The sequence below is a fragment of the Glycine soja genome, chromosome 18 (assembly GCF_004193775.1).
Source record: "Glycine soja cultivar W05 chromosome 18, ASM419377v2, whole genome shotgun sequence".
NCBI classification, from domain to species: domain Eukaryota; kingdom Viridiplantae; phylum Streptophyta; class Magnoliopsida; order Fabales; family Fabaceae; genus Glycine; species Glycine soja.
Window position 1 is genome coordinate 49,397,828 of NC_041019.1, and position 9,971 is coordinate 49,407,798.

The 9,971-nt window shown below is 35.6% G+C and overlaps 2 protein-coding genes across 2 annotated transcripts; both read right to left on the reverse strand.

Moving 5' to 3' along the window:
* Positions 1-1,080, reverse strand: LOC114395218. The gene has a single exon (XM_028356939.1). The coding sequence runs from the start codon at positions 945-947 to the stop codon at positions 363-365; it is 585 nt and encodes a 194-aa protein (XP_028212740.1). The 5' UTR covers positions 948-1,080; the 3' UTR covers positions 1-362.
* Positions 1,081-5,303: 4,223 nt separating this feature from the next.
* Positions 5,304-9,697, reverse strand: LOC114397547 (3-oxoacyl-[acyl-carrier-protein] synthase 3 A, chloroplastic-like). The gene is made up of 8 exons (XM_028359631.1): positions 9,299-9,697; positions 8,932-9,080; positions 7,862-7,998; positions 7,484-7,589; positions 7,287-7,405; positions 6,834-6,898; positions 6,526-6,748; positions 5,304-5,969 (listed from the first exon to the last, which is right to left on the reverse strand). Exons 1-8 carry the CDS (start codon positions 9,469-9,471, stop codon positions 5,748-5,750), a joined length of 1,194 nt encoding a protein of 397 aa, XP_028215432.1. The 5' UTR covers positions 9,472-9,697; the 3' UTR covers positions 5,304-5,747.
* Between the last annotated feature and the right edge of the window lie 274 nt (positions 9,698-9,971).

Below are 9,971 nucleotides of genomic sequence, written 5' to 3' on the forward strand. Positions count from 1 at the left end.
AAGAAAACCAAAATAACATTAAGCCACAGAGGATACAACATTTCTTACTTAAAATTAAGGTCAATGAAAGTTTTGCCACATTCTAAAGGCAAATTAAGAGGACCAATATATGATGTTTTCAACTTTTTAAATGCAAAATATATTTAACATAATACACCTTAGAAGCAGAACTTTTATTTGAGAGAAACAAGCTCAAGACCAATTCCATCCTAAAAAATTGGTAGCCATTTTAAACATGGATGAAGAGGCACAAAAAACATTTACACATAAAACTCTAAGCAGCAACACAGCATCATGGCCACACAAAACAAGATGAGTCTCCAAGATACTGTGAGAAAAAGGCTTAATAATTGCAATGAAATTCATGACCTCCTGCTTGAACCTCGGAAGCCAATACTAGCCAAAGTGCTTGTAGAACGAGAAATGCCAAAGCAAAGTGTTGAAGTTGGTGAAGTAGCAGAAGCACTAGCACTCTCTTCTTCTTCATCTCCTCTAAAGTCAAAAGATGAACCAAAGCTTAGGAAACGCCTCCTTCCATGCTTCTCCATTGGAACTACTTTGGAAGAATGATCTGAGGTTGACCATAGAGAAGATGGAGAGGTAGGTGAAGAGGGTGAGAGAATGTTTTTCTTCTTGAGATTTAGTTTTGGGAAGAGTGCTAAGAAGATGTTGGATCTTGAGCGTTTCTTTAGTGGCTTGTTTTTTTTGTTGGAGTTAACAAAATAGGAAGGTGGAGGAGTGAGGGGTGGGAGAGTGTCCTCAGAGAAAGTGTATTTGGGGGTGCCAGGTTGAGACTCCCACACAAAAGGGACTGCCACAGCCATTCTGAAAGAGGGTTTGGACATGGAACCTTCCTTTGAGAGAAGCCTGCTGAAGAACTTGTCATCTTGCTTGATTTGGAGCACTGTGTTCTGGGGATGAAGCTCAGCTTTTTTGGCACTGAACATCTTTGATGAGAATTTTTGTGTGTGCTTGGTTTGTTCACAGAATCCAAATGGGTTTGCTGAGAGAGAGAAAAAAAATATAAGATGCAGAGGTTTTGGACTTTAGTTTTGATTTATATAATAGTGTCACATATAGAGATGAAGTCAGCCCTTGGATATCTTTTAATATGCAACACATGCAACTCCATTATTGACAGCAATTGATATTATATCATATTGTTTACCTTTAAATGACAAAGGTTGTAGTTTCTGCATTCAATGATTTTGATCAATCCCCTTTTATTTTATTTTTGTGTGTGAGCAAATTTTAAGTCTACAAGCACCTCCCTTCTTAAGCAAATTGTTTAATTGAATTCAATATTGCTAAATGTATTTTAAAAAAAATTGACTATCAAAAGATATTTTTTTAAGGGGGTTAGTTCTTTTAAATAATTAACACGTATTGGTTAACATTCTAACAAATTATGTGTTAGGCATGTGCCTAGTGCAAGAAAATCAGCAAATTTAAACTCCAACTCCAATTTGGTTTATTATGAGAGCCTTGTTAAAAGTTATATAAATAGAGCATAGAGTGTAGACTTTTACTTAATTCCCCACATGAATTGCTTGATCAGGCACGATATACCCACAAAACATGCTAAATTTACGGCTGCAGATCTTCTACCCTTGAGAGTCAAACTTTGAAGAGACACTAAAAAATAGTCCCTTAATAGGGCTAACATGGGACACAGGTACACCACATTAAGGGACACCCTTTCCTCTTGTATTGCAATTTAATAAATTTTCTTGTACTACGAGCTATCTCACATGCAACTTCCAGGAATTTACGCAATTTATTGCAGACTGAAGAAACCTATGAATGGGACTGAACTAAATGAATTGGGGAGAAGATCACCTACCCGTGGTCCATCTTCATCATATTTATGATTATGACAGAAACTTGAGTGGATCACTGTGTCCTGTATCAGTGAGTATTATATAGGGTAAGGGCATATGTCACTCTTGGTGTTTGAACATGACACGATTATCTGTAGGAGTAGATATGTCTGAGTGTCATTAGCTAGCTGAAGTTCATGATTAAATAATTAATGGGTAGGGATAGTTTCTAAGAGTCCATCACCACAAATCGCTTTTCGATCTTTTTCATAACAAGACACAATAATCACTCAAATCCCTTTCCTTCTGGTCATATACTTTTGAGTGTGTTAATTGCAATCCAGTGTATTGATTGGTTGAGCCGGTAAAATGTTGCAATGATTTGAGAGGTGAAGGTTACTTTGGAGAAGTAATAGGTAAAAAAAATCATATATTCATATATAATTATGTTCTTCGTGAGGGTTGGGATAAAGGTCGGAGTAACACCACTAAAACTCAAATTATAGGTCCAAACAAATAATTATTTACTATTAATTTTTATTAAAGAAAAAGTCAAATATGTTGATAAAAAAAACCTAATATAAAACTCTCTCGTTTAAAGTAATCTCAAAATTTATTTTTGGTTTCAGTACTCATTGTTGGACTAACTCCGACTTTTAGCCATTAAACTTAAATCCATTATTATATAGAGACGGCATGAATCTTAGTTCAGAGGGTACGGTGAATATTTCTATTAATTAGGATCTCACTAATGTCTATTTTAACTGAGCTATTTAAAGAACTAAAATATTTAATTAAAGTATAATATTTAATCGAGAGCCTAAAATATATAGTCTCTTTAAAATTATAAGTCAGGTTTGATTTTGTTTCCTGTAACAGTTTTTTTATCTCTCAAAAATATGAAATCGGTATTTTTTTATATTTATAAAATGAGCAAAATTTAATCAAAAACTATTCTAAAAAATATGAAATTGAACTTGTGGCAGTTAATTGTTGTATATTCAGTGGGACCTTCTTACATGCACGCGCATCTACAAATAACAATTAAATTTTCGCTATACCTTCATTAAATTGTTAATTCGTTTTTGTTAAGTTTTTTTTTATTTATTTAAACGAGGATAAAGATATCAGACATGTATAACACCATACACCAAAAAGGGCATAAGGCAATAATCTAAAGGGACGACTTGGGTGAGCTAAAACTTCCGTTACAACTTTGTACCAGCTAAAGGTTGTATAATAATTCACGTTCTTTGATCAAATTAATATGCATTAAGAAAAGTTAAAACTTAATATATTTTTAATATGAATTGATTTTGAATCATGACGTCATAAGTACAAATTTTAGTGTGACCATTGTAAAAAAATAAATAATAAGACGTGTTTGTATATGTTTTCAAATTGCCAGTTAGGATGCCGTCTACAATGAAATAGTGGGGTGAGATGGTGGTTGGACAAGTTATTAATTTCACATTATAATTGATAAATATCATTCTCTAGTTCACAGGTTTAAAGATTATGGATGAATTTATTTAAACTTAAAAAAATGATTTTAAAATAACCATTTTTTTTAAGAAACATATAGAATTTACTTCTTAAAATAAACAGAAAACCTTTGATGCAAGTGCTCTCTTGAAGCTCCAAAGACTCTCATGCAAAGATTTAAAGCAAGTCACGAATGTAATGACGGATCCAAGATCCTAAGATAATGAGTGTAAATTATAAAAAATAAAATGAGTGGATTCAATTATATAAATATAAATAATATAAAATATAAAAATATAAAATTTTATTTACGAATTTAATAAATTTTAAAAAATGAGGGGGTCTCACAGCTATACAGGTCCGCCACTGCACGAATGGCTTTAAATTGACACTGCGAATGTAATTGGCAAAGGTGGCTCCGGTTTTGTTTTCAGGGGAATACTTAAAGATGACAAGTTGATTCTTGGAGTTGTCTTTGCACTCAGAGAGAGTTTCAAAATGAGCTAAGGTCACCAACCATTTTTGGTGACCTTTTCAGGTTTGTGTAAAAAGAACTAAAGAGAGTTGGTGTATGAGTATAAGCCCAACACGAGTTTTTTTTTTTAAGACTTTATTCAACTAACTAAGTTAGACTTTCTTGGTTCCAACACAAGCTGGTAGGGAGCCAGTTCTGCAAAATATTGGATGGTCTAATGGTCTGTTTGATGCTGAGTGACGTGCAAAGATCTTTGACTTTGGCTTGTCAAGGATTAAGGTGGAGGGTGAGTTTGGGTTGACTTGGTTACCCAAGACCTGGGACTCATGACTCATCCACTTAGCTCAAGCTGATAACATTTTAGAACTAGTGGATGGGAGATTGAAAGAAGATTACAACAAGGACCAAGCAAGCCTGTGTATCAACTTGGCACTCACTTGCTTACAGAAAATTCCAGAGCTTTAGCCAGATAATTAAGGATATTGTTAAGATTTTGAAGGGGAAGATGGACCTTCCACCACTTCCATTTGAGTACTCCCCCTCTCTCCACCTTCAAAATTGTACAACAAATCACGGAGAAAACAGAAGGACACTGCATAATAGATTTTGTAATGTTGAAGGTTTGTTCTTAAGTCCTCAGCTGACCATGTTAGATCAGTCAAATATGTTTGCATTTGGAGCCTGAATTCACACGTATTGTTAGATTCATGTTGAATGCATATCACGTAAGTTATTTGAGCTCTTCTACACTAAAACTAGCATAAAAATGATTTTATGACTCAATTTCCACTGATTGTTCTCAGTGTCTACGTTTGAGTACCGTGTTGACGGGTTTCCCCTGATGGCGCATGGTTGCAGCTTAACCGTGTATAGGATGGTTACTGGTTAGCTTAACTCTTGAGTCTTGATTGTAAAACATAAGGGCAAAAGGGTATCTGCTAGTTGCAGTTGTTTTTAAGAGATTAAGTTGTTTTGAGGGCTTGCCTTGACTTCTTGACAGAAACACATTTTGTTTTGGCAAGCACAGAAACACATTCTTACCACACCATAGTCTAAGATGGACTGACCCTGTTCATTTGTTTTCCATATTCAGAAAGCATTTATTTTGTTGTGATTTTTACTCTTTTCAACATAGGTATCCTATTTGGTACATATTAGAAGTAGTAGTTCACCCAAATCAAGCTTCTAATGTCCGTGATCCACCAAAGCTTTAACCAATTCATCTTGATGAAAGAACTAGAAGATCATCGAGGCTTGAGGTCAAGAATAGTTTCTGCTATCTTTCTGGTTAACAAACAATTCTGACACCTAATGGATTGAAATTGGCTGACGTTAATTGTACAGCATGTTTACAATTGATTCGTCGTGTAATAATGGACCACAGATTACAGAAGTCATTATCAAAGACCAAAGTGAGCCAGTTTTAAAACAGCATCATTATACCCCCACAAGTGTGCTTGTTCTATTCCTCAGTAAAAGTATGTATTCATTTCCATGTTTTTGCACGACATACAATCAAAAAATTGAAATCCATATGCTTCCCATTTTAATTCATTTGATCAAAAAACAAATAACTAAAACAAAGTGGTGGCTTAGTGTTGACAAGGTTGTTTGAAGTACAAGCAAGCAAACAGTTGGCATGCTGCATTTTTAATTACAAGTACCATTGACAAACATAAATAGTAAGCCTCGTTTAAAATAAATCTGAATGACAAATACATGACTCGGAAAAAGAAAAATTGGTAATTGAGAAAGGAAGCCCAAGGAAAATGTAAATTTAAGACAAAATAAATTTAAGACAAAAGAAAGGGACAATTTCAGGGAGTGCTGGATGTTAATGATATCAATCCTTTTGCAAATTCCCCAAACCCCATTTTCTACAATTGTGTAAGAATGTGGGGTATTTGGACAGCTGCACTTGCAACTGATTCTTCTCTATTTGCAATTCTGCCGTAAAAGAAAAGCATTCAGCCCCAACGAATAATTGCTGAACCCCAAGTAAGACCGGCACCGAAGCCGGCCGTTGCAATAGTTTGGCCTGCCTTAACCTTACCACTTCGAACCGCTTCATCTAAAGCCAAGGGAATGGAAGCTGCACTTGTGTTACCATAATTAGCTAAGTTTGATATCACCCGTTCTGAGGGGAGTTCTAACCGAGTGGCAACTGCATCAATAATCCTCTGGTTTGCCTGCACTTATTATGAAGGCACCCTAAGTGTATGTAAAATCACCTTTCGACAAGATAGTATCAATTATGCCGTGCAATTCCCAAGTTAACCAAAATGATATTCTGTTTTCAATATAACACGCTTGTAACATCACCTTTCTACAAGCTAATGAATTGTTTTCAATATAAATGATATTTCACATTCTTTTTACTAGAAAACAAACGTACAAAAGAACTTGATACCAGCAAGTTTCGCAAGTAAAGGATAAAAACAAAGCAACAGGCACCATCTGTCCACCTAGGCTGCCAAAATAAAAATTAAAAATGCATAGCAAATCCACTTTGTCCACCCATTTGATTCAATCATAGCAAGTTGCACTAGTGATTCAATCAATAGATTTTTCCTATCCCGTAAGTTATCATCACATTGGTTATAAGCAACAATAATGCTGTGAAGAGTTAGTATGGGCAACAGATGAAGGAATTGGTTCATTCATCAGAAATACTCCCAACATAAATTTTCAACAATTATATTGGTAAAACGCTTAAATTTTATTTTCTAGATCATTTCAGCGTACCTGATGGAGAAGTAGCCAATCAATGCTAGATGCAGGGAGACCAGCCTTTTCAAGGGCAGATTCAATTGACTGTGGTACACATCGTACAGCAAAGCGAAAGACTTCTTTGCCGTTCATTTGAATGCATGAATATGAGGACTGCTTGGGAGGAAAGCCAAACACAGAACCATTTGAATCCAATGCATTATTTGACTCATTTTCTTTAATGGAAGCATTCAAGTGCCTACATGAAGTAAGAGTTGGTTCTTAATTACATAGTTTATAGGAGGAAGAGAACAACTATTTTAAGTGATAAGAGAAGCACAAACCTTTGACCACTGCCATCACTATGCAAATCAAAACCAAATAAACCATCTTCTTCACTGTTGCAGGCCTGCAATGTAATGTTACCAGAGCCAAGGCATGAATTTATATCCCTTAACTATAAATGACTTCTCCTTGTTGAATAAAAAATCACGAGTTCATTGCCATTCTTAAGCAACAATAAAATCTAGAGAAAACCTAGGGACAGCAGACTTCATCTCAGAATATATGTATAATATTTGCAACTTTGAACTGTAATTTGAAGGATGAGGACAACAGTTTGCAAATCTTCATCATCTTAAATTTTAAAAAGATTCTCAAAACCTTGCTTTCATGTTAAACAAATATAAGACAAACATAACCAACAAAACTAATTGTAATAGCCAAAAAACAAGATCCAAATTGCTAGCTGACATTTGCTACAAACATTGGACAATGCCAGGAAGATATACAATTACCTGTACTAGTACAGCACCAGCAGCATCCCCAAAAAGAATACAGGTCCCTCTGTCTGTCCAATCAACATATCGTGAGAGAGCATCCGCCCCAATAACTAGAACATTATTAAATCCACCTCCTGCATTCACACAATAAAGGGCAATGATTTTCCCCATATTTAGGAACTATCAAGCTGACAAAAATAACCAATTCATACCCCTAATGTGACAAGCAGCTGATATTAAACCCAACACAAATCCACTACATGCAGCTGTAATGTCATAAGACAATGGATTTGCTTTGCAGCCAAGTTGTTTTTGAATCTGCATGTTGTAATGACAATAAATTATAGGAGAGGTTCCAGAAATGAAAAGAAGACGCTCAATCTTGGAGAGATATGAATACAATAATAAGCTATAATCATTTGCAAGAGGGAGTTTGCAACATCGTAATTGTTCAAATACACCACTAATCCCTTAGTATGTGCTGATAATTTTATTTTTATTTTTTTTAAAAAAAGATTGCTAGACAAAGGTTAAAGACAACAGCAGAATGTAAAGAATTATTCTCAACAAGATACATCCTGAGCCCATACCTGTGGAGCACTACCAAAAAGATCCTCTGGCGTAGATGTGCACATCAATATTAGGTCAAGATCATCAGGGTCTACCTTTGCCATCTCAAGAGCTTTCCTAGCTGCCTCTACTGCTAAACCTGTCAAGTTATCTTTGCCTGCAAGCACAACAGCAAGCAATAGAAGGCAGACACGTCACTATACTACAAAACTTCCAAAACAATACCAAATATGTTTAGGCAGGATTATCTCATAAAAACAAGAACGGGGTTTATACAGCAGGCAATGCAACATAAATGAAAGCTTCACCCTCTTGAGATGCTCAATTTCGACTTGCCAAATTATCATAAAGAGGCTAAGCTGAGAGCAGGCAGTGTACAAAGATGGAAACTGAGAGTTAGGGGTAGTTATGACAGTTATGTGTAGAAAATAGCTGTTTTAGAAATCAGTTCTGTATTGGAAACTCAGATAGCTGCTTTAGAAAACAGTTCCGTATTAGAAATTGCCAAGTGGTAGTTATGTGTAGAAAATAACTGCCAGTGGTTACGTATTAGGATTTAGGAGAATGTACTGATAGTATGTTGTGTTATTAGAAGTGTGAAGTTATTTGTGATTTGTGGACAGAGAAAACTCTCTGCAGGAGACATCTGTTTCTGGGACAACAAGTGTATTATTGTATTTGTGTAATAGGAGACTTTTGTCTCTAGGACAGCAAGGGTATTGCTGTATTGTGTGTGATTTCAGTGTTCAATATTTATATTTTATAACTTTTAACAATTGGTATTCTATCATACTTACTAACTAACTAAAGTACCCTGATGCCAGCGGTTCCTCGCTTCGCGAATGTATGGGGGAGGGTAACTGCACGCAGCCCTCCTCTTGCATATGGGAAGAGGCTGTTTCCGGATTCAAGCCCGTGACTAACTGGCTACCAAGGCAAAACATAACCGTTGCACCAGGGCTTGCCCTCTAAGAGCAGGCAGTGTAATCTAATCAAATTCTAACCAGTGTACCTAATACCTATCTGTTTAATAGCACTACACTAGCATGAAGGATGGGACTAATCACTGATTCCATTGCCAAAGACTAACCTGAAAGAACACGCCGTCTACGAATCCCGGTGCGAACAGATATCCATTCATCATTAGTATCAACCATTTTCGAAAGATCGTCATTAGAAATCTGAAGAGCTGGCACAGCAGAGCCACATCCAACTAACTTGCACCCTTTGCTGACAAGCCTGCACACTTCAATTACACGAATGATAGGAAACACAAACAGATTATTCTGATCCCAAATAACAGTAATCAACAGAGGCAAAGGCTAGGCCATGCGAGACATATCTACATAACTTCATAACCTAGAAATAATGCTAGAGATGGCAAACGAAACTGAGTTGGGTGTGATTCAAAATCAAAACTTTAAGAGAAACAGATCAAGCAGAGGAGAAAAAGCGACCTGGGTATTGGAGATTGGGAAGAAGGGGAAACGGTGGAAGCATGTTTTTCAGCTCCTTCGATGTTTCCAACGCAAACGACTTTGGCGGAGAATCCAATGGCAGTGGTGAGAGGCTTAACCCTCACTTTGAAGTGGGGAACCGAAGGGCTGAAGAACCCAGATGCATTCGCCATTTACAAGAAGAAGAAGAACAACAACAACAAAGTATATATGCAACAAGGGAATATATAAATGTGTTCTGGAGGTTATGTTTTTGTAGTATAATAATATGTATTAAATGGTGGAGAAGAACGAAGAAATGAATGCATCGCAGAGAGAGAGAAGCGAGGCCAACAATGATCTTCGGCAGTGAGCGATTATGGATTGGATTTGAGGAAACTCCAATGTTGTTTATGCTTTTTTTGACGGAAAATTCAAGGTTATTATTCTCGTGTTGTCTGCCAATTTTATTACAACAATTTCTATAAATTGTATCTTTGTTGCCTATAATAATATTAATTAATTAAGGGATTTATTAACATACACATCTTTTTTTTTAGTATGACTGTAACATTTGTTAATATATTATTTTTTTAGTATAAGTGTATTAGTAAGTTATATCATTATATATTTTAAGATATTATTTAATTATAACTTATTAACAGATTCATATTAAAAAAACAAAAATACGTAT